Source organism: Lissotriton helveticus, chromosome 2_1 (assembly GCF_964261635.1).
Source record: "Lissotriton helveticus chromosome 2_1, aLisHel1.1, whole genome shotgun sequence".
NCBI classification, from domain to species: domain Eukaryota; kingdom Metazoa; phylum Chordata; class Amphibia; order Caudata; family Salamandridae; genus Lissotriton; species Lissotriton helveticus.
The window spans coordinates 1,443,497,306-1,443,519,022 of NC_136059.1; the positions used below are offsets into that span (position 1 = coordinate 1,443,497,306).

General features: G+C 46.1%; 1 protein-coding gene across 1 annotated transcript in view; it reads left to right on the forward strand.

The window, feature by feature from the left end:
• FRAS1 (Fraser extracellular matrix complex subunit 1) overlaps nt 1-21,717 on the forward strand; it is a 1,313,599-nt gene that overhangs the window by 331,013 nt on the left and 960,869 nt on the right. The window contains exons 8-10 of the mRNA XM_078676362.1: nt 18,139-18,385; nt 20,216-20,560; nt 20,737-20,897. Of these exons, the coding sequence (XP_078532488.1) occupies nt 18,139-18,385; nt 20,216-20,560; nt 20,737-20,897 (753 nt within the window). The remainder of the gene's footprint in view (nt 1-18,138; nt 18,386-20,215; nt 20,561-20,736; nt 20,898-21,717) is intronic.

Genomic DNA, 21,717 nt, shown 5'->3' on the forward strand with positions numbered 1-21,717 from the left:
TTAACCCCTTCGACGCTCATGACGAGCTGGGCTCGTCATGGCGTAGCCTCCTCGCACGCTCATGACGAGCCCAGCTCGTCATGTAAAGTGCGATTTTAAATAACCCAGCGTACGGGCGGAATTCCGCCCGCACGCATGCGGTTAACCTGGGCACGTTTGGTATCAAACATGTTGGAATCTTACCCCAACATCGTTATTGGTGTTGGGGGTATGATTCCATTAACCAGGCGGCTCCTCCGGGAAGCCCTCAGTGCTCCTGGTAACAGCCTTCCAGGGTCTGCCAGCAAGCTAGTGCTGCTGCCGACTCCAGACACAATTCTGCCCTCCTACTGCTAAGCTGAGCTCGAGCAGGGGAAGGTAGGGCAATACGTATCCAGTCACAGGGAGGTGTAACTACCTCCCAGACAAGACTTAGTGAATCGGGCTGTGGTAGGGGCACTCGCCAGTGCCACAAGACTGCTTAGAAGCGCACATTTGATGCCCTCCTTGCATACTCTAGATTGCACCAGTTTAGGGAGCCCTTGGCTCCTGCTATGGCGCGAAACTGGACAAATGACATGGGAGTATCCTCCCCTCTGTCCAGCCGCTCTTCTAGGAGAAACCCTTGAATCGCCACAACCCTTTCTCTAGGGTACTTAATGGCTTACCTGTGGGTGGCTCTTCAGATTCGGCGTGGGACAAGATTCAAACTCGAAACCACTTCAACTGTCTGGACACCTTGGACTTCGCTTGGAACCAGGACTGCACCAAGAAAGACTCCTGCTGCTCCTGGTCTCGCTTTTCTGCAAGTCGTCTTTGTCATCTGTCTTCTTTGCCTGCGCTTCATCCAGGTCTCTCTCCAGGCCTGTGGGCATGAGCGACACACAAAGTAATCTCCCTTAGAGTGAAGGAATCACTCCCCTGCATCTGCAGGCATTGCAATGAAGCTGATCGGACTGCTGCTGTTGACGTCCCATGGACTCTGAAAGGCTCAGCAACACATGTGGTGGTTCTGCAACTCCCTCGAGGCCAGACCTGTCTTCTCTGCAATTTTGAGGCCAGTATCCCTCTTCAGAACCTCTGGGACCAAATACCTGTGCACTGCGTTCACTTGCCATTGCCAAGGCTTGTTGGCTCTGCACTCCAGAGATGTTCAGGATTGAAGAAGCTCCAGCCTCTCTTCCTGCCAAGTACAGCGTCTTCACTGCATCCCGGGCACCGTGGGCCTTCCTTCTTGGTGAGCTGCTCGAGGTCCTCTTGCGACTCCTGTGCCTTCGGCCTTTGGGTCTGCTTGAGGGTTTTCTCCTACTTTAGAGGTCTCCCTGCTTGCTTGGGGCCTGCTCTGACTCCCCTGCTTGTGGTGAGTCCCCTGGACTTTGCTGATACCAACTCTGCACTTTTTTTGTTTACCACATCTGTTCCTGCTCCCAAGGCTTGTTGGTTCTCCCGCTGGACACTGACCTCCTGGTTCTTGACTTCCGACATGGGACAGCTGCTGAACGGCTCCTGATCTTCAACAGCGTTGTCTGGTCCTCAAAGCTGCAGCAACAAGGTCACTGTCCTCACTCCTGCATCTTCCGTCATCAGTGGTCATTGGTTCCATGCCTCCTGGCCACTCCTGAAAGACATAGACTCTGTCTCTTCTGCTTGCAAGTCCTTTTCTTTTAGAATCCATCCTTGGATTCCACCGGACTCTTTCACCTTCGCCAGCCGCATCTTTTCTGAAGTCCTCCATTGTGCTCTACCGCAGTTCTCAACGTCACTTTGCACCTATGCACCCGGCTTCTCTGGTGTAGATATCCTGGTTCCTAGGGTATCCACGGGTTGGTTAGGAATCCAACCTTCTGTCTTCCACAGGGTTTCTTCATGGTCCTTCTTAAAAACTGCAACTGTGACTTTCCCATTGACTTGCATTGAGTACGTGGTTGTGTTTCCACTCTGCACACAGCCTCTATGGGGTTCCTGGATACTTACACTTGGGTGGTTTCTTGGGTCCCCTCTCTTTTGAGTCTTCTGGTCCAAGTCCCGACTTGGTTGCAGTTCGCATTCCACTTCTTTAGTACATGGTTTGGTCTTCCCCTGGAGACCACTGTAAATTTGTGCTTACTTACCTGTCTTACATTTAAAATATTTTGTGTATTGTGTTGAGATCTCCAGGTAGGAGCATCACCAATGTGTTAATGAGTGTGTATAATAAACATACTTATTTTCATAACTACACTGTGCAGTTCTTTTTCGTTTTACCTACACTATATGTCTAGTTCTGCTGAAACAAGATGCTTAACACTCTTTCTGGACTAAGCCTGAAGCCTGCTCTCCACAGCTACTATTTATAGAGGTTTCTATTGTTGTCTAAGACCACTGAAATCACCATAAGGGTTTTCTTGATTAGCGCAAGGCGCTTCACTTAAATAAGTGTGCACCATATACTAAGCCAGCCTGCTACAGTAGTGATGCAGGGTTTTCACCTGTTGGATCTTTATATAGCGTAAGGACCCTGGTAGATGCTTAGAATTGGGGGAGGGCGGAGAATATCTCGACCTGTGTATTCCCTCAGATACGGGCACATATACATTTTCCTTCACTTCCTCCTCTGGCATTTTGAGGCTAATAGGAATTCTCCCAAGATGGCCACCAACATTGTCGGAAACAAAAATGGGAACCACGATGCAGCTGCTTCAGCGTTCTTCTGTTGAATCCTACCTTATTGGAGAACGCCACAGGGGGAGCCTTTTAAAGCGTGTGAATATTACGATACCACTTACACTGTGACTCCCATACGGTGGGAACTTTTGTCAAGCTGATCCCAATGTCATCGTGGGTTCTATGAAGTAGACCCTTTGTCGCTAGGTAAGGTTATGCACGGGAGCACTGGACTTTAATTTACCAGCTCCTTTCACCGTTGAGGCTTGGCTGGGACGGGCGCGCTGAGAAGCTGCATGGCCTCTCTGGATGTGATGTTTTTTTAAATTTATTTAAGGACTCACACCAGTATCCCTCTTTCTTTTCTTTTTAGCTTAGAATACTTACTCTTTCGAGGCCTGGGATCCTTACATCCAACAAACTACATCGTGATATTCCACCATTTGTCTCTCCCTCTCTGCCTGATATCTAGAAGGAGAAGCCCCTTCAGGTAACATTCATGTAGCTTGGTAGTAACAGGTTGTTCTCTCCAAATGTGTTAGCTGAGCTAATCCCTCATCATTGATCTCGTTTTAGTTTGTTTGGAGAATACAAGTGGACCTTTGGTTTGTGTCTAATCTGTGACCGGTCTGACCCTATAGTAACAAAGCAGTTCTATTGATGGTACCCATTTACCAGGTACATTAATCATTCTACTGTTGGGTGATGGCACTTCTTGCATTGGTGATGGCACTTCTATCATTGGTGATCTGGAGTTACCTAACATAATTTCGGGTCATACACACATGATTGTGTTGGGCTAAAAGGTTGGAGCACTTCAGGTCGGGACCTAGGTTTTGTCCTTTCAGTATATGAGCAACTGTGGCAGTCACAATAATGGTGGTAGTGTGGGGTGCATGTGGTTGGTGTTTTGGATTTGAGGTAGATGCATTACATTGATAAGTGCTCATTCTGTGTTTATTTGTTTTCTTTGGGTCTCTCATCCCTCTGGTTTTCATTTTATTGTCTACTGATTCTTCGGTTTGTGTCCTGAAGGTGAGTGGTCGGCTGCTCACCTTCCACCGAAACTCTGATCAGCACCAACATGTCAGCCATTCTGACACCATGACTTATCTGGATTATGACCTGTCTGGATGTATGAAAAATCATATCAAAGTATAGGAAATAAGACTTTTCTGACCACTAAATGTATATAAGTAGCATACATATTTGTCAAAAGAAGGCTGTTATTGTCATATCTTAAAGTTATCATTCAGTAGGTGTTTTGCAATGGGTGGTCACATGTAAGCTTTTAACTCGTTTGATGTCTGAATGTGATATTAAGAGATGAATGTTAAGAGTGAGGTATGAGTGTGCAGCATGTTAAATATTTGTGTCTATGAGTTTGAGACAAAGACTTATAATAATGTATGAATGCATCATTATTTCTCAAAACTTGCTTAAATATGCGAAGAATATAAAGAAACAATAATTACTGCGATATTTTCAGTGCATTAGGATTCTGGCTGTTTACATTTGATTTGTGACTCTTAATGTAGAGGGTTGTTTTTTGGAGGTGGGTTCATACTTTATTGTTGTTGTGGTGTTGTACCTGCAGGACACATTTCTCTGTACCTGTCATGCAAGCCCATCGGCGCTACCTGTTGTTCGTATTTGGACATGAGCATTTTCAGTTTGCTATGTTCCGCTTTGGTCTCACCAGCACCCCTCGGTTGTCCAGGGAAGTCATGGTGGTGGTAGCAGCATGTCTTTGGAGGTCGAGGGTCTCAGTCTTCCCCCTAACTGAGCAACTAGGTGTTCAAAGTGGGCTAGCTCCAGGCAAGCACCAGCTGACTCTAGACTACGGCGAACCCCTTGTTATCTTTGAGGTTCAATATCAATGTGTTGAAGCCTCACCTGACTCCTCAGATGTTCCCCTCCATCTGAGAAATTCTGGGCAATGTCTGTTTTTGTGCCTTTCCCTCGGAAAGGAGAGTCCAGGACATTCTGGCTATGATCCTGATTTTTCAGTCTCTGTCCTGAATCTCAAGTGAGGTTGGTTTTGAAGCTGCTGAGATTAATGGCCTCCTGCAAATTTCTATGCAATGGAATCTGAATTCTCAGGGCCAACATTAAAGGGACCTTCCAGACCATTTCCAGGTTTCGAAGGGTCAGCATGAGATGTGCAGTGGTGGTTGTGGGACCGCGAGTTTGGTTAGACACATAACCCTCTCCCCTCCCCTACCAGAACTGGCTGTAGTGACCGATTCGTCAATTTTGGGTTGGGATGGCCACCTGTGAGAGGTGGCTATCAGAGGTCTCAGTTCTCTGACGGATTCCTGGCTCCATATCAACCTTCTAGAGCTCAGGGCAATCTGCTTGGCATTGATAGCCTTCCTTCCATCCATCAAGAGGATGCTTTTACAGTTACTTACAGACAGCACCACAGTCAAGTGTTACAGCAACAAACAAGGTGGGGTGGTGTCACGGACTGTCAGATGCTGGCTCTGTAAATGATATTACCGTTAAGTGGTAATACTGTGCAGAGTGCAAAGGTTCCCCAAAAGTGTACAGTGCTTGGTGTAAAACCCAAAGCGCTCTATTAGTGGTAGTGTGGGTGAGCAGCCTTAGGCCTCACACAGAGGAGTGTAAGACATTTATTACACAACAGTGATCAATAATGAACACATGACTCAAGAAGGAGAGATCCAGACCAATTTAAGAAAATTTTACCTTGTTTATATTTTATTTTAAGACCAAGGTCTTTGCATTATGGTAAGTACAGTTTTTATTAAAAAAACATTTTAAGCTTCAGAAGTCAGTGTAAATTTCAAGCTTCAGAAGTCATTGCAAAGTTCAGGCAGTTCAATATTATCCTGTGGAGGAAAACAAGTGTGTGGTGTAACAGTTAAGTATGCCACTTACTGGTCCAGTTTTCGGGTCTCTCAGGACAATACTGCGGACAATGGTGGTCGAGGGGGACTGGGGGGGCACCCAAGAGGGGCGGGATTCAGGATCTATGCCAAGGTGGTAAATACCAGCAATTATATTGACCCTTGCGGTCCGCGGAGAGCAATGAAGCAAGTCTCTTTTCAGCAGACCGCCAACACAGTTACCGTTGCGGTCACTGGTGGACTGATACTGTCTGTTAGATTTGGGGTTCTCTAGTTGGCATAGGTAGGTACCTATGACAAATAGGGACCCTTGCGTCTAGTCAGGGTAAGGGGGTACACTCCTAAAATAACCCCATCTCACCCCCTTGGTAGCTTGGCACGAGCAGACAGACTTATCTCAGAGGCAGTGTGTAAAGCATTTTGTGAACACATACAGTAACCCAGTGACAACACTACAGATGGACATCACACCAGTTGTATATTAAAAATAAGTATTCTTTATATAGATTGCACACAAGACCATAAACGACAAAAATCCTCAATACTATACTTAAAAAATGGTAGAAATAGCTTAGTTCTCTTAAGATGGTAAATGCGACACTGAGTTCAATGTACCTTTGGATGCGTAACGCTATACAACGAAAGTGTTGCAGGGAAGGTGATGCGTCGGTTCCTTACACACAGGAATAGTGATGCGTCGGTTTCTTACTGTGCTTCCGTGGCGGTGTGGCTCGCAGCGCCGTGATGCGATGAAGATCCGGTGCGATGAAAATAAAGATGGCGTCTTCTCTTTGATGCGACACGATGTGTGCACACCCGATGGCCGTGCGGCGAGTCAACGATTCTTTTGAGCCGCGACAGGCCCTGCAACACACTTCTCCGGTGATGCGAGACGCTTCGGCGAGGCGATGTGACCACTGCAGCGGTGACACCCTCGTTCAGTGATCCTGCGGCGGCGACACTCTTCTCTGGTGATGCTAGACGCTTCTGCAATGCGATGCGACAGCTACAGAGGCGACACCCTTCTTCAGTGATGCGACGACAGCGGCTGCGGTGGCGACACGCTTCTCCGGTGTTGCGATACACTTCTGCGATGCGACAGCTACAGCGGCGACACCCTTCTTCAGTGATGCGACATGCTTCTTCTTCGTGAATCGCGCTTCCAGCTCCTTGCGACATGCAGTCCCTCAGAAAGCCCAACACAACTGCAGGCACTTCCAAATAAGTCTTGGGGAGCTGGGGGTTGAAGTCTGTTGTCCCTGAGACTTCAGCAGGAGGCAAGCTCTTTCTCAAGCCCTTGGAGATCCTTCACAAGTTGATGAAAGTACACACAAAGTTCCTCTCTCCTCTCTTTGGCAGTCAGGCAACCATTGCAGGCCAATCCCCCAAACAGCACTTCAGCTTAGGGATAGTCTCTCCTCAGTCTCTCTGATTCCTCTCCTCAGCAAAGGTTTCTTCTTGTTTCCCAAAAGTGATTTCAAGTTCTGGGGTTTGTGTCCCGGCTTTTATACTCATTTTCTCTTTGTTCTCTGAAGGCAAAGAGGCCTTTGCCTAGTCCAAACCAGTTCGGGTCAGTCCTGGAGCCCTCTGTTTACATGACTCCTTCTTTTCTTTCACAGTGCAGGGCAGAGACGCACCACAGGAGGTGGAGCCAGCATTGTGGAAGGAAGGCACAGCCCTATTCAGGTTCCAGGTGCAACTCCTCCCACCCATCTACATGTATATCTCTCTATTCAGCCCTGTGCTGACTCACCAGGTCTTCTGGAATCCCCCAGCCCCTGTCACTCAAACTCCAGACAAGAAATAGACAACCTATCAGAGGCAGGCTTGGATGGTTAGATAAGAAAATACCTACTTTCTAAAAGTGGTATTTTCAAACACAGAATGTTAAAACCAACTTCACTAATAGATGTATTTTATCGTTCTGAGTTCAGGCATACTAAACTCTAATTTCTACCTGGTTCCCTGAGTCAGTTAGAATTATGAGATGTCATAATTAAACTCCCCATTCTGGCCTAAGGGGAACAGGTAGCCTTGCAATAGTGAAAACCAAAAATGGCTGTAATTCACTATTGGGGCATGCCACACACATCAGGGCTTGTCCTACCTTTTACCTACAATGCACCCTGCCCTTGGGCCTACCATAGGGGTGACTAATATGCAGAAAAGGGAAGGTTTAGGGGCTGGCAGGTGGGTGCACTTGCCCAGTCAACATGACAGTAGCAGACTGCGCACAGGCTCTGCAATGGTAGACCTGAGACACACTTTACAAGCTGCTTCTGTGGGTGGCACAACCAGTGCTGCAAGCCCACTAGCATCATTTGATTTACAAGCCCTGGGCACACTCAGTGCACCGTACTAGGGTCTGATAAGTAAACCAAATTAGCCAATCATGGAGACCTTAATCCATACATCAATTTACAATAGGGAGAGCATATGCACTTTAGCACTGAACAGCAGTGGTAAAGTGCCCAGAGTCATAAAACCAACAAAAATGTATGTATGTATGTAAACAGGTCAGACAAAATACAGGAGGAAGGCAAAAAGTTCAGGGATGACCCTGCAAAAAGGGCCAAGTCCAATACTGTCAATTGGATGAAGAAATTACTCCGTCATCAGATCATCATGGAGGTGTTGCGGTTGGGCTGGCAGTGCAAGAGGTGCATGAGGAGGCTGACAGGGCCACTTGCAGGAGGGTATGGCTCTCCGGCATGGAGCTGGGTACAGCTCAGTTTGTGGGGTCCAGATGATCCCTCGAGGTCGTGGAGGCCAACCTGCTGGAAGGTGCTCTTCTGGCAGAGTAGATTTGTGTCGACATAAGTGAAGTGTCGGTCTTCTCCCGCTGCAGTCGTGGAGTTCTTTGGAAAGCAGTTCATCACTTCAACACCAGGGTCAGTCCTCACCTATGTGATTCTTGTTCCGGCAGATGCCGGGTCCTAGAGCCTCTAGTCCGAAGAGAGGTTCTTGGCACTTTGGTAAAGGTTGATATGTCTTCGGGGCTGCTTGGAGGCCTTGCGGGGTTGTAGAGGTGGAGGCTTATTGCAACAGAACCCCATTTTCTCACACAGACCCTGTGCCTGGAGGCCGTGTCTATGGAAATGGCTGGACCATCAAGGAATTTTCCTGATGGTGAACTGTGAGGAGTGGTATTATACAGTGTGATTGGGAGACCTCGCCATGTAATGCGCTTACCAACATATACACAACAGGGGGAAAGAGGGTCCTAGGGAATGTTTAATGACCTAGCAATGCTACCGCCCCTAAAACAACAGTTACACCAACAAAAGGTAGCAAAGGGTCAAAAAGGAAAAAGCAACTAACTATGTATCTGTGTAGGAGAAGACAGATTAATCTCAACTAATAATGTGTGCCAGTAAAATCACGCTTAGGGTATTCCTTCTCTGTGAAAAAATTCCCATCAGTCATCGACCGAGACCGCCCTTCATCATCTGGCATCCTTCACACCATGAAGGTAAAGTTGTATACCCACAGCAGATTGGCAGGTGTGTACGCCTAATCTAACCTGTGAGTCCCAGTGATCTTAATGCTATGTGAGGGTGTCTGATGTCGACTGTAAAGCAGTGCAAAGAACGTGGAGAAAATAATAAGTGAGAAAGTGTGTTTCAACAAATAAAATTGGATAGTGAAGGGGTAAAAAACTTTAATGTGCACCTCTTCACTCCCAAATCAATAAAAGAGTGCGAAGTAGTAGTATAAACAAATGACTACTAGTAAGTGTGTTAGGTCAACATGTTTCTGCAGACTAAACGGAGCCAAAAGGTATCTTGCTGCTTCATCAGGACCTCCCAAAGACAGCCCAGAAGGACGTCTGGAGTACCGACGGATAGAGCGGTGCTCCGATTACCTGCGCTGTGGCCAGGTGAGGTGGAGCTTTTCTCTCCTGCCACGTAGTCAGGAGAAGGATGAATATATTAATACTCAGGTGATAAAATACCTTTTTACACACTTTACATAGCAGTAGCGCTAATGGTCCTGATGAAGCAGCAGGATACTTTTTGGCTCCGTTTAGTCTGCAGAAACATGTTGACCTAACACACTTATTAGTAGTCACACCTGCCAATCTGCTGTGGGTATACAACTTTACCTTCATGGTGTGAAGGATCCCAGTTGATGAAGGGCGGTCTCGGTCGATGACTGATGGGAATTTTTTCACAGAGAAGGAATACCCTAAGCGTGATTTTACTGGCACACATTATTAGTTGAGATTAATCTGTCTTCTCGTACACAGATACATAGTTAGTTGCTTTTTCCTTTTTGACCCTCTGCTACCTTTTGTTGATGCGCTTACCAACTCCTTCAAGACTAGTAGGTTTTGTTTATTAAACCGTAGGCTCAACCATGGGTAGCTGTGGCTGTGTACAGTCAGGCTTACACAAAGGAACAAGTGTGAAGCATTTAAACAGCACCATAACCATTTTAGAAGAAGTTCACAAGGCACTCGTTCCACCAGAGGGTTCTAAAGTTCTGGAGATACAGCAATTACAAGATATAGTAAATTCACTCGTTTGAAACTTAACTGCAAACAAGCATTGGCAAATTCAACTAAATTCACACAATCGTTTTCAAGAAAAACTTTGAATTACTTTAGGTGACAAGCTACCAGGTTCCCTTCCTACCTAATGACCACTTCCTGCAAAGTGCGGCGTCTGGCTAGCCCAGGATACATCATTCTGCAAACTTCCAACATGGCATAACCCCTCTCTCCGGGTGTTGAGTTCCGTAGCCCAACCGAGAGATGTGGCTACCAAGGAAGCTAACTGCCCCGGAAAACACGTTTGGCAACGTGTTTCCCCTGTCCTTCCCGAGTGTCAGCCTTTCTGCCTAAACAATAGGGCAGCCCATCTCTCATATGTTCCCCATTTGCTTTTCAAAGGTGGCTTTGCCTTTTGGGCTAACAGCCGAGTTGCTTTCTGCCGTGGAGAGTTAGCTCTTTTCTTCCATGCAGGCTCCTATTGTCTTCTTCCCTGGAAGTCGTTTGCATGTCTCCCCAGGAGGGCAGATAGCTGTCTCAGGTTCAGATCCTGTGTGCAACCATGGAAGGACACTGTGGATTTAGTGCAACAAAGTGATGACTTTGTAAATGTGGCATTCCATACCTAGTTACATTTATTTTGACCCGGGCATCAAGATGGGTTTCAACTTTAGTAGTTCCAGTCAATAGTTAGCAGTGCCACTCTGCACTCTCTAATGATGCTACTAGCCTTCCCCACATTAAAAACGACAATTGTGGGATTTTACTGTTGGAACATGTTTCATTTTTTTAATGTACAGCACTCTGCCTTAGGGCTTGCTAGGTCTGCTTTAGTGATGAGTTCTTTACATTAAAAAGCCCTTTGTCTGCAGTGGCCGGCATATGAGCCATATTTTAGCTCTCTCACACCCAAGGTGGCCCAATCAGTGCTGCAGTCCCTTTTGGTAACCTTCCAAGTTCTTCCAAGTTTCAGCCCTGAGAACCATATACTAGGGACTTACAGGGGAGTTAATGTATGCTAATTGGGTATACGCCAATTAAAAATACAGTTAAGGTCAGGGCACAGGCACTGAGGTCTGGTTAGCAGGCCTCAGTGCGCACTCAGACTCAAAAGAAACCGCAGCATCATCAGTCTTAAACTATATGGATGACCGTACAGAGAGAGCATTTCCTTACATGATCCATCTAGCTGGATATTTAAATGCAAGGGCTGACAAGTTCAGCTGTCTGTGCCTTGCAGATCAGGGGTGACAATTACACCCAGTGGTGGTGCAAGGTGGCTATTACAAATGGGGAGAACCTTTGCTCGATCTGCACTGCTGAGAATGTGCTTTGACAGCATTTCTGCACATTGCTCTTTCCAAGGCGTCTGTAGATAAGAAACTCATTCTGCCTAGCAGTGGAACTCTGGCCTTTTGCATGCCTACCCACCAATGCATTTTCTGCTTCGAGTTCTGAAGAAGATCAGGACCAACTGGGCCCATATCATCCTAGTTATGTTATGTTATGTTATGTTATCGGTATTTGTTGTGCGCACAGTGGCTTGGATTGGGCACAAAGTGTATGAAATCTAGAGCTCCTGGGCTTCAGCATCTGTCCCTCGATTAGGCTGCCTGCCATGAGACCTGCTGTCGCCTTTGCAATCTCCACCTTCATGCATGGGGTTTGAGCTGTGAAAGCTAAGCACATTTGACTTTCTTATGGAGGTGATTGATGTCATCTTGGTAGCCAGGCATCCTTCAACAAAAACTGTACATGCCTGTTGTTGGGACAAATTTGTGGTTTATTGAGGCACTTGCTGCATTGACCCCCTCCAGGCCAACTTATCAGACATTCTGATGGTCTTGTCTTTCAGCCAGAAAGGCTTAATTTGGGCACAGGTGAAGGGCACCTTAGGTTCTTTCTGCCTTTTTAGGGGTGCTGGACCAGCCCTCATTATTTAAATTGCTGTTTGTTATGCATTATTTGAAAGGCCTACAAAATGTGTTTCCTCCTTTCCTTTTGTCACGCCACAGTAGGACCTTAACTTGGTCCTCACATATTTGTTGAGCACTCCTTTTGAGCTGCTCCACAGCTGTCCTTTGTAGCTTCTCACCTTCAAGATGGTGTTCCTTGTCACCATCACATTCAGGCTGTCTGTGTTTTCCCGCTATTCACCACCATCTTCACAGACAAACTGGTTCTGCTGCTGAGAGCATCATTCTTGCTGAATGTTTTAATGCTGTTCCACTTCAGTCAAACCATCACCCTGGCAGTTTCATATGCCCTGCCATACCCCTCTAATGAGGAGGTGCGACTCCATCCCTTGGACCCCAAAGGACAATTGAGATTTTACATCAGTCGTACCAGAGAACACCGGGTGGGCGATCATCTCTTTGTGGGGTTCGCTGGAGCGAGAAAAAAAGGCAAGACTGTGCAGAAGCAGAACATCTCCCGCTGCATTGTCCTCGGCATCATGATCTGCTGCACATTAGCCAAAAGCAGCCTTCAGAATGACTGTGGGCTCATTACTCTATGGTCAAAGCTGTTACCAATGTGTTGGCATGTAGACCTCCTGTCCTGGACATCTGCCAGGCAGCTATGTGGGCGTCACTCTATATGTTCACGAAGCACCACTGTCTGGACAGCCAGGTACGCCAACAGGAGCATTTTGCCATCTCTGTCCTACAGGATGTTATTGGTTTGAGCTAGTTCACAGTCCCACTTCCTATTAGGTATTGCTCTGTTGTTCATTCAGAGGGTGAGGAATCAGCAGTTGGAAGTCTCCATCAGTAATGCTCTTTTTGGTAGAGACTCTATCTAACCGTAGATTCCTCACTTACCCGCCTATCCTCGTTCTGTGAATTGGTCTCTCTCCATTAATAAGATCCCAAGTCTAGGACTCTGCACACTTGTCAAAGCTAATTTGCTGTTGGTCCTCTGCGTACGTGAATGTGGACCGTGTCGAAAGGGACCAATGTCAACATGCTGGAGTGGAGCCTATATAGGCTTTGCATGTCATTCCTGGAGCAGAGGGCCGTCGGTGTGGAGCTGCAAGGCATCACCTATTAGTGCACAGAGGTACTGCTAAAAAGGTTTCCAGATCTAGTCTGACTTCTGAAGAATATTCAAAAGGTAAGGCATCTGCAGTTAGTCTCTACTAGAAAAAGTGTTCCTGAAGGTAAATAACTTATTCTTTTCATAAATACATCATATGAGGAAATGGGGTGTATCATATGGTGTGGTTGTGTGACTTTACCATGTAATACACTTACCATCCCCTTTAGGACCCATAGTTTTCGTTTGTGAAGCCTTCAGCTCAACCTCGGGTAGCTGTGTTTCTGATTAACAAGGCTTACACAAGGAACAAGTCTAAAGCATTTAAACAGCACCAAAACAATTAAATCAAAAACACACCAAAGAAATCGACACTACTTTTAAAAAATAGACTGTTCTTAATGTTTTTTAGACACAACATTGAAACAAATCCACCTGAGGGTTCTGATGGAGCAAGGACTCATAGAAAAGAGACTTGCTCGAAGGCAATCCTCTCATAATAACTCATAACGTCATACTAATTAATGTACTGTGTAAATAATTTGCACCAGATTTCAAATATCAAGAATAAAAGAAGCGTGCCTACGTGTTTTACTAACAAGTAACTGGAGTGAAATCTAAAATGGCTGCTAACGTGGGAAATTGCATTGCGCATGCGTCAACTACATCTACGTAGTGATGACGTGTTTTTTGCTTGGAGGAAATTTCCCAACTCCTTGGCTAAGGGGTCAGTTCTCACACCATTCTAGGTAACTATAATGTGCTATAGATTTATTTTGCGCTGCTCTCACTATCCTCTCATTTCCAGTTACCTTCATTAAAAGCCTTCTTAATTTGAATCTTTTTCCTCCCATGGGTGATGGAGAATCTTTTTGCACTTTGATTTTGGCTTACATGAATTTCATTATATAAACATTTAACCCCTTCGCTGCGGGGGTAATTTCCCCACGGTGCAGGCGGGCGTGAGTTGAGCGCCGCACCGCGGTGCTCATGACGAGACCAACTCGTCATGAGTCATGGTGGAGCTGTGCTCATGACGAGCTGGTCTCGCCACGACCTCGCCCACTGATTCATTCGCCCGAAAAGGCGGGGAATCAATCGCGCTTGGGCGGCACAGAGCCGTTATGACGAGACCAGCTCGTCATGAACACAGCTCCACTGTGACTCATGAAGAGCTGGTCTTGTCAGGAGCACCGAAGGTGTTAAAACGTTTCTTGAGTCTGTGGTCATTTCCATTTGCAAAGAAAGTAGAGTTTATTTCATGTCATTTCACCATCAACTAGTTTAGCTCTGGTCCATTGACCAGAGGAAATATTTTTTTGATCTGTGAAAGATTTGGTTTGAAGTATTAGATAACTAAATCTCAGTCGGACAATCATAAAATTGACCCCAGTGGATTAAACTGGCCTGTGTAAGTGGCTGTGTGTGTATATGGGCCCAAAGTGAATATGAGGATTAAGAGTATCTGAGGCTGGTTTACCACTGGATCAGTTCCGGAGAAATAGAATCTACATGGTGTAGTAAAACAAGGTATTTCCCTCAACCACGAACAAGCATTGACAAATTCAACAAATTTGAAACCTATTCACTAAAACGTTTGGGCTGGGTTTAATGCAGCCACTTGGAGTCTCTCAAACAGTTACCTCAGCAGATGCCACAGTCTCAAATTGATACCACACACCTTTATCCTTTCAGGGCTTTCCTGTGGAAGTGGTCCTGATACTAGGGATGAAGGAGACTGAAGATTGTCAAAGGATGCTGTGTCTGATTAGCGGTCGATTGGTGGTCTTTGTGCGACTACTCCTCGATCCAGGAAGGGAGTGAGGCTGTCCTTGTCACAGGGTCGACGTCCCTCGAAGTCCTGTCGATGCTGATAAAAGTCCAGTTCCCACTGGACTGCAACCGTCCAGTATCGTGGTCCCGGACCTGTCCTTCCTGGGTCATAAATTGTCCTCTGGAGGTCCCAGTTGCAGTCTGACAACACTCTTGAACTTAGTCAACTCAGGTGCAACTTTGTGTTGGTTCTTTGTCCCTGGTGCTACTCGGTGGCAATATTCGGCGAGTGCAAGATTCTAGGATATCAATTTGCCCCAGCAGGTTCCGAAGCTATTGTGTCACTGTGCTGTGAACAGGAGGGTAACACAAGAAGATGATGGACAGGGCACTGAAACTTTTCAGACACTCACTCCCAGTCACGGATCTGGGTTGAATCCATCATCATTCTTTATCTCACTTTGCCACCCCAGTTCAGACACAGCTATATGCATAGCAGTCTGGACCCTGTGCCTCATGGGAACAGTCCAGCCCGAACTGCCAAGCCATGTCTTCCCTGGGCCGGAAACAAACATCATGGGACCAATTTCAGGGTAACACACCTCATCAGCCAGGCTAGCTTGAATCCAGTGCCAAATTGAGCAAGGGACCCACGACTGGGCATACCCTCACAACTTAGGGCGAACCAAGCAAACACAAGGAGATGATGGACAGAGCGCTGAATCATTTCAGACACTCACTCCCAGTCACAGATCTAGGGTGAATCCATCATCATTCTTTAACTCTCTTAGTCACCCCAGTTTAGACACAGCTATATGTTTCCAGTCCAGGGAAGACCTGGCCTTGCAGTTCTTGGTGGACTATTCCCATGAGGCACAGGATCAAGACTGATTTGCATATGGCTGGATCCAAACTGGAATGACATGGTGAGCAGAAAAGCGATAGATTTAGGCCCAAATCTCTGTACTGGGTTCAATGTATGACATTGTTCTGCATTCTGTCCATCAATTGTTCTTTTTGCATTTGTCACCCGAGTGGGATGGGTATGCTTAGATGTGGGATCCGTGCTCTCCATGCCACTGGAGTCAAGCTATCCTAGCTGATGAGGGGTGAAACCCTGAAACCGGTCCTAGGATGTTTGTTTCCATTCAAGGAAGGACCTGGCCTGGCAGTTCAGGCTGGACTGTTGCCAGAGGGAGCATAGTCAAGACTGCTTTGCATATGGCTGGGTTCAAACTGGAATGGCATGGTGAGCAAAGAAACAATGGATTTGGGCCCGGATCTCTGTACCTGGGTCAATGTATGACTTTGTTCGGCATTCTGTCATCAATTGTTATTTTCGCATTTTTCACCCAGTGTGGGACCGGTATGCCCAGTCGTGGGTCATGTGCTATCCATGCCACTGGAGTCAAGCTACCCTGACTGATGAGGGGTCAAACCCCGAAACCATTTCTAGGACGCTTGTTTCCAGTCCGGGGAGGTCCTTGCCTGGCAGTTCTTACTGGACTGTTCCCAAGAGGCACAGGGTCAAGACTCATTTGCATATGTCTGGGTTCAAACTGGAGTGGCATGATGAGCAAAAAAACAATGGATTTACGCCCGGCTTTCTGTACTAGGGTGAATGTATGACATTGTTCTGCATTCTGTCCATCAATTGATCTTTTTGCAATGAACAGGAGGTCAGCTCACTGACTCTTGGCTTTGGCTGAGCTCTGCAGAGGACTTCTTCTCCAGCAGGACACAGCAGGGAAAGTCCCTCTCCTTTGCTGTCTACTAGGTTCACCAGGTAAGTCCACACCAGTGCAGCTTCTCTCTATGCCGGTTTCATGGTGCAGCAGGGCAGTCCTTCTTCTGTCCTTCTAGTCCAGTCAAGATCTGAGTTCTGGGTGCCCTATTTGCGCTTAGAAAAAAATGCCCTCAGGGCAGGATGCAGTTGGGTGGCAATGAGCTAACCGGTTCCCTCCCTTCTGATGACCATTTTCTGTGAAGGTAGGCATATGGGCATCCCAGTATGTACCATTCTGCCCACTTGAAGTATGGCAGGACCCTTCTCTCAGCATGTGGAGCTCCCTGGCTTAACCCATAGGTGTGGCTACCAAGGGGACTGCACGATCCAGATTGGCAACTCGTTTCTCCTCTCCTGTCCCTAGAGCTAACCTGTCTGTCTGAACAGTGTAGCCCCTCTCCTAAGTGTCACACATTTGCCCTTCAAAAGTGGCGTCTCTTTTGAAAATCGCCTTTTAGCCAACACCTGTGTAACTTACTGCATGAGGAAGGTGATAACTCCTGCTGGAGATGGCCTCCATTGTATCCTTTCATGTGAGTCGTCAGCACATCTCCCTAGGAAGACTTGAAAGCTGTCTCTGCTACAGGACGCCGTGTACAGCCAGTTTGGGCAACAAAGTGGCAAGTTTGCTAAAATTGCCCACTGAAACTTGTTACATTAATTTCGACCTGAGAATAAAGTCGGGCTGAATGTAACTAGTTGTTGATACCTTGGATGACACACTTTGGTTGCACCGTTTGAGTGAGTGCAGCTGAGGGTCCAGCGTGTAACTTGCTAGGCCTGCCCTAGGGTTTTCTAATACATATACCAAGGGGCATATCTAGCGTTGCCATTAGGTTAAATGACAAAGTAACAGTTTAAACTACTCTTTCAGCTTGCAAATGGCCTAATCTCATTTTGCTAGTTTCTCCTGCCCCCTCCCCACCCCCCCACAACCAGTGCTGCAATCCTTCGGAGTGGTGGGATGGGGGGCTTCAACTTATATGGCCTGGAAACGCTGAGTACCATTTCATAGTGACTCGCAGGTAAGTTAGCTTAGCCAATTGGATAAGAGCCAATTCGACATACCAGATTGAGGGTAAGGATACATGCACTGAGGTCTGGTTATCAGGTCTTAGTGCACTGTTAGAGTCGAAAAACCAGCAGCATCAATCCAAAAACCTGCGGGAGACCATACAAAAAAAGACCTTTCCTTACACATCAGAACATCTAACAAAACATTCTTTTGTTTTTGGTATTTGCCTCTAAAATAATGGTAGTTTAGTCCACCCTGAGATCATGCCTAGTTTTGATGATTGTATGTTTGCAGGTGTATATAGATAGTGTAAAATATGTTCACAAGCCTACCCAGTCATACACTGTATTACCATTTGGTATAGCTCCAAATTCAATTAACAATGGGACTAGTCGGTTAAGGCTTCCTTTCATATTTGACAAGCACAGGTGTAACTGTTGTGCGTACTTTCAGGTCTTAAACCGACTAATCAAGCTCTATATAATCTGGTTTAATGTGCTGGAAATTAAGAACTGATATTATTCACAATTTCTCTGGACAGGTCCAGTTTGATGAAAGGGAGGATACCAGCGCCTGCACTATTGTCATCAATGACGACAATGTATTTGAAAACATTGAGAGTTTCACTGTGGAGCTCAGCATGCCGGCCTATGCCTTGTTAGGAGAGATTACGAAAGTCAAAGTCAACATCAATGACACAGAGGATGTACCGACTCTTCAATTTGACAAGAAGATTTATCGTGCCAGCGAGAGTTCTGCGTTTCTGTTTGCACCAGTTGAAAGAAAAGGTTCATAGATCTCATTTACAGATGTAGTGGTAAAAATTGTAAATGTGTATAAATGATTGCTTTGTATAGAGATGCAAGAAGTACTTGACAGCATTGATTTGATCTGTATGCTGTTAAAATAGTTTTACATATACTTTCAAGCAGACTAATTGTGATATTCATTTATATTCAAAATCTTTATGTTCTGTGCTCACACTTCTAATGCACGCAAAGGCTTTGGAGGTTTTGCACCAGTATATGAGCTATATGTGTAATATTTACATTGTGGTTACTATTTATTGGGAGAAACCTGTCCCCAAGGTTTCAGGTGGACACACGCGAAAACGCGTGTGCGGACACACACACACACACGGGCGTGGATACACGCGTGGACACACACACATGGGCGCAGACACACACACACACACACACACGGGCGCAGACACACACACACACACACACACACACACACACACACACACACACACACACACACACACACACACACACACACACACACACACACACACACACACACACACACACACACACACACACACACACACACACACACACACACACACACACACACACACACACACACACACACACACACACACACACACACACACACACACACACACACACACACACACACGGACGGACACACACTTGGACGGACGGACACACACTTGGACGGACGGACACACACTTGGACGGACGGACACACACTTGGACGGACGGACACACACTTGGACGGACGGACACACACTTGGACGGACGGACACACACATGGACGGACGGACACACACATGGACAGACACGGATAGATGGATGGATGGACGGACACGCGCGCGGACACACACACACACACACACACACGCACACGCACACACACACACACGCGGACACACACACACGCGGACACACACACACGCGGACACACACACACGCGCGGACACACACACGCGGACACACACACACGCGCACACACACACACACACGCGGACACACACACACGCGCGGACACACACACACACACGCGGACACACACACACACACACGCGGACACACACACACACGCGGACACACACACACACACGCGGACACACACACACACACGCGGACACACACACACACACGGACACACACACACACACACGGACACACACACACACACGGACACACACACACACAGACACACACACAGACACACACACACACACACACAGACACACACACACACGCGGACACACACACACGCGGACACACGCACGCACGCGGACACACGCACGCACGCGGACACACACACACGCACGCGGACACACACACACACGCACGCGGACACACACACGCACGCGGACACACACGCACGCGGACACACACGCACGCGGACACACACACGCGGGGACACACGGACACACACAGACACACACACGCGGACAAACACACACGGACAAACACACACGGACACACACGTGCAGACACACACTCACTATTAGAGCATCATTTATATATGTGCAAACATACCAGCTTGACCTTTTGTGATGGAAAGAGTGCTCTCATGTTTTCTTGTAGTACTTACAAAATGTGCACTAGGCTTAGCCAGCGGTTTGCAGTTGTTAAGCTATATTCCATATAACATAAAGTAAAATACCAGCTATAATTAGGGCTTTGCTTAAAAAACAATGTAATTTCTTATTTGAAAATTATATAGAAATTAGGAATGCCTTTTTTAATCTATGTAGTCATATTAACATGGAGGGAATATATTAATGTCCTATCAGTAACAAATAAAATACTGGAGTGTGAAAAATGCAAAATTGTTGCTTTTATTTTATTTTGTTCTAGGGGATTCCAGTATCGTTGTGTCCGCTGTTTGCTACACTGTACCAAAATCTGCCAAAGGTAGCAGCCTCTTTGCACTCGAATCAGGGTCTGATTATAAATCTCGAGGAATGTCTAATGAGAACCGCATTGTTTTTGGACCTGGTGTGGTGATGACAACCTGTGACGTTACCCTAATTGATGACCGTGAATATGAAGAGGAGGAGGAATTTGAAATTGCTCTCATTGATCCTTCTGACAATGCCAGGCTTGGCAGCATTGCATCTGCAAAAGTTGTAATTGAAGGGCCTAATGATGTCTCAACAGTATACCTGGGGAACGCTACATTTACTGTCAGTGAGGATGCAGGTTAGTGATAGGAAATTTTGTCCCACAAATGAACTGTCATGTGTAACATTTGTTTAGGCTTTGTTCAACAGCTAATTTTTTTGTCTCAATGAAATGTTGACTAGTCTGTAGTTCACCTCTAAGTAGCATATACGAGTGTTCTTCTGAGGCCTACTTAATGTCTGCCTTTTTCGCAGGGACTATCGATATTCCAGTATTCCGGCATGGCACTGACCTTTCCACTCCCACCTCGGTGTGGTGTGGCACGCGTCTTTCAGATCCACCCTCTGCCACTCCCGGAATTGATTATATACCCAGCTCCAAGAAAATTGAATTCAAGTCGGGTAAAACAGAAGAGGTAAGGCATGAAACTCCCGATTAATAAGCCTAAGTTAAAACTATTTAATTACTTTGTTACCCTTACTAAAGAGACCTTCCTTTAGCTGAAAGGTTATAGATGATTACATTAAAAAGGTATGCATGCTTTTTAGAGGTCTGCTATAATGGTTGCAATTAGCTTTAACAGGATTTCAAAAACAGTTCCCCTATTTGTCAAACACTGTGGGCCTGAAGTAACACTGGCAACCAGTATTTTTGCAACCAGGGTGGAATTTTATGAATCAACCTATGTTGCAGTAGTTTGATTCACACAATTCCCATTCTTAGAGGGTCGTAATCCAACCTACCTCATGAAGAGTAATTATGTAAGCTTCAAATTGCGACTTATTCTGATTGGATGCCATCACAAGGATAGGAGCCTTCTGGAGGGGTCAGCTGATAATTAAGTCCGTAAATGCATTTAAATAAAGTTAACTTTTTCAAAAGTCTTTATTTTTTAAAGTACATTGTTTTCCTTAAAGGAAATGGCATGCATTATAAAAATAAAAAAAGAACCTGTTTAAGAGTTTGTGATCATTTACTGAATCCTAAAAGAGGGCTTGAACACGTTAAAATGGTTTCTACAGTTGCAAGCAGTCTGAATCGCCATTGGCAGCAGTAAAATAGTTTTGTGTTTTCATCTTGATATACATTTGTCTTTTGTTGCTTTATTAAAGCAATATAAAAGTGTTGAGATCCATCTGCTGACTGTGGATGCGTGAAGTTCACATACAAGATTTTAGAAATATGCTCGCACAGCGCTGTCTATTGCTGTCTCTTAATATTGTCACCCAAATGTA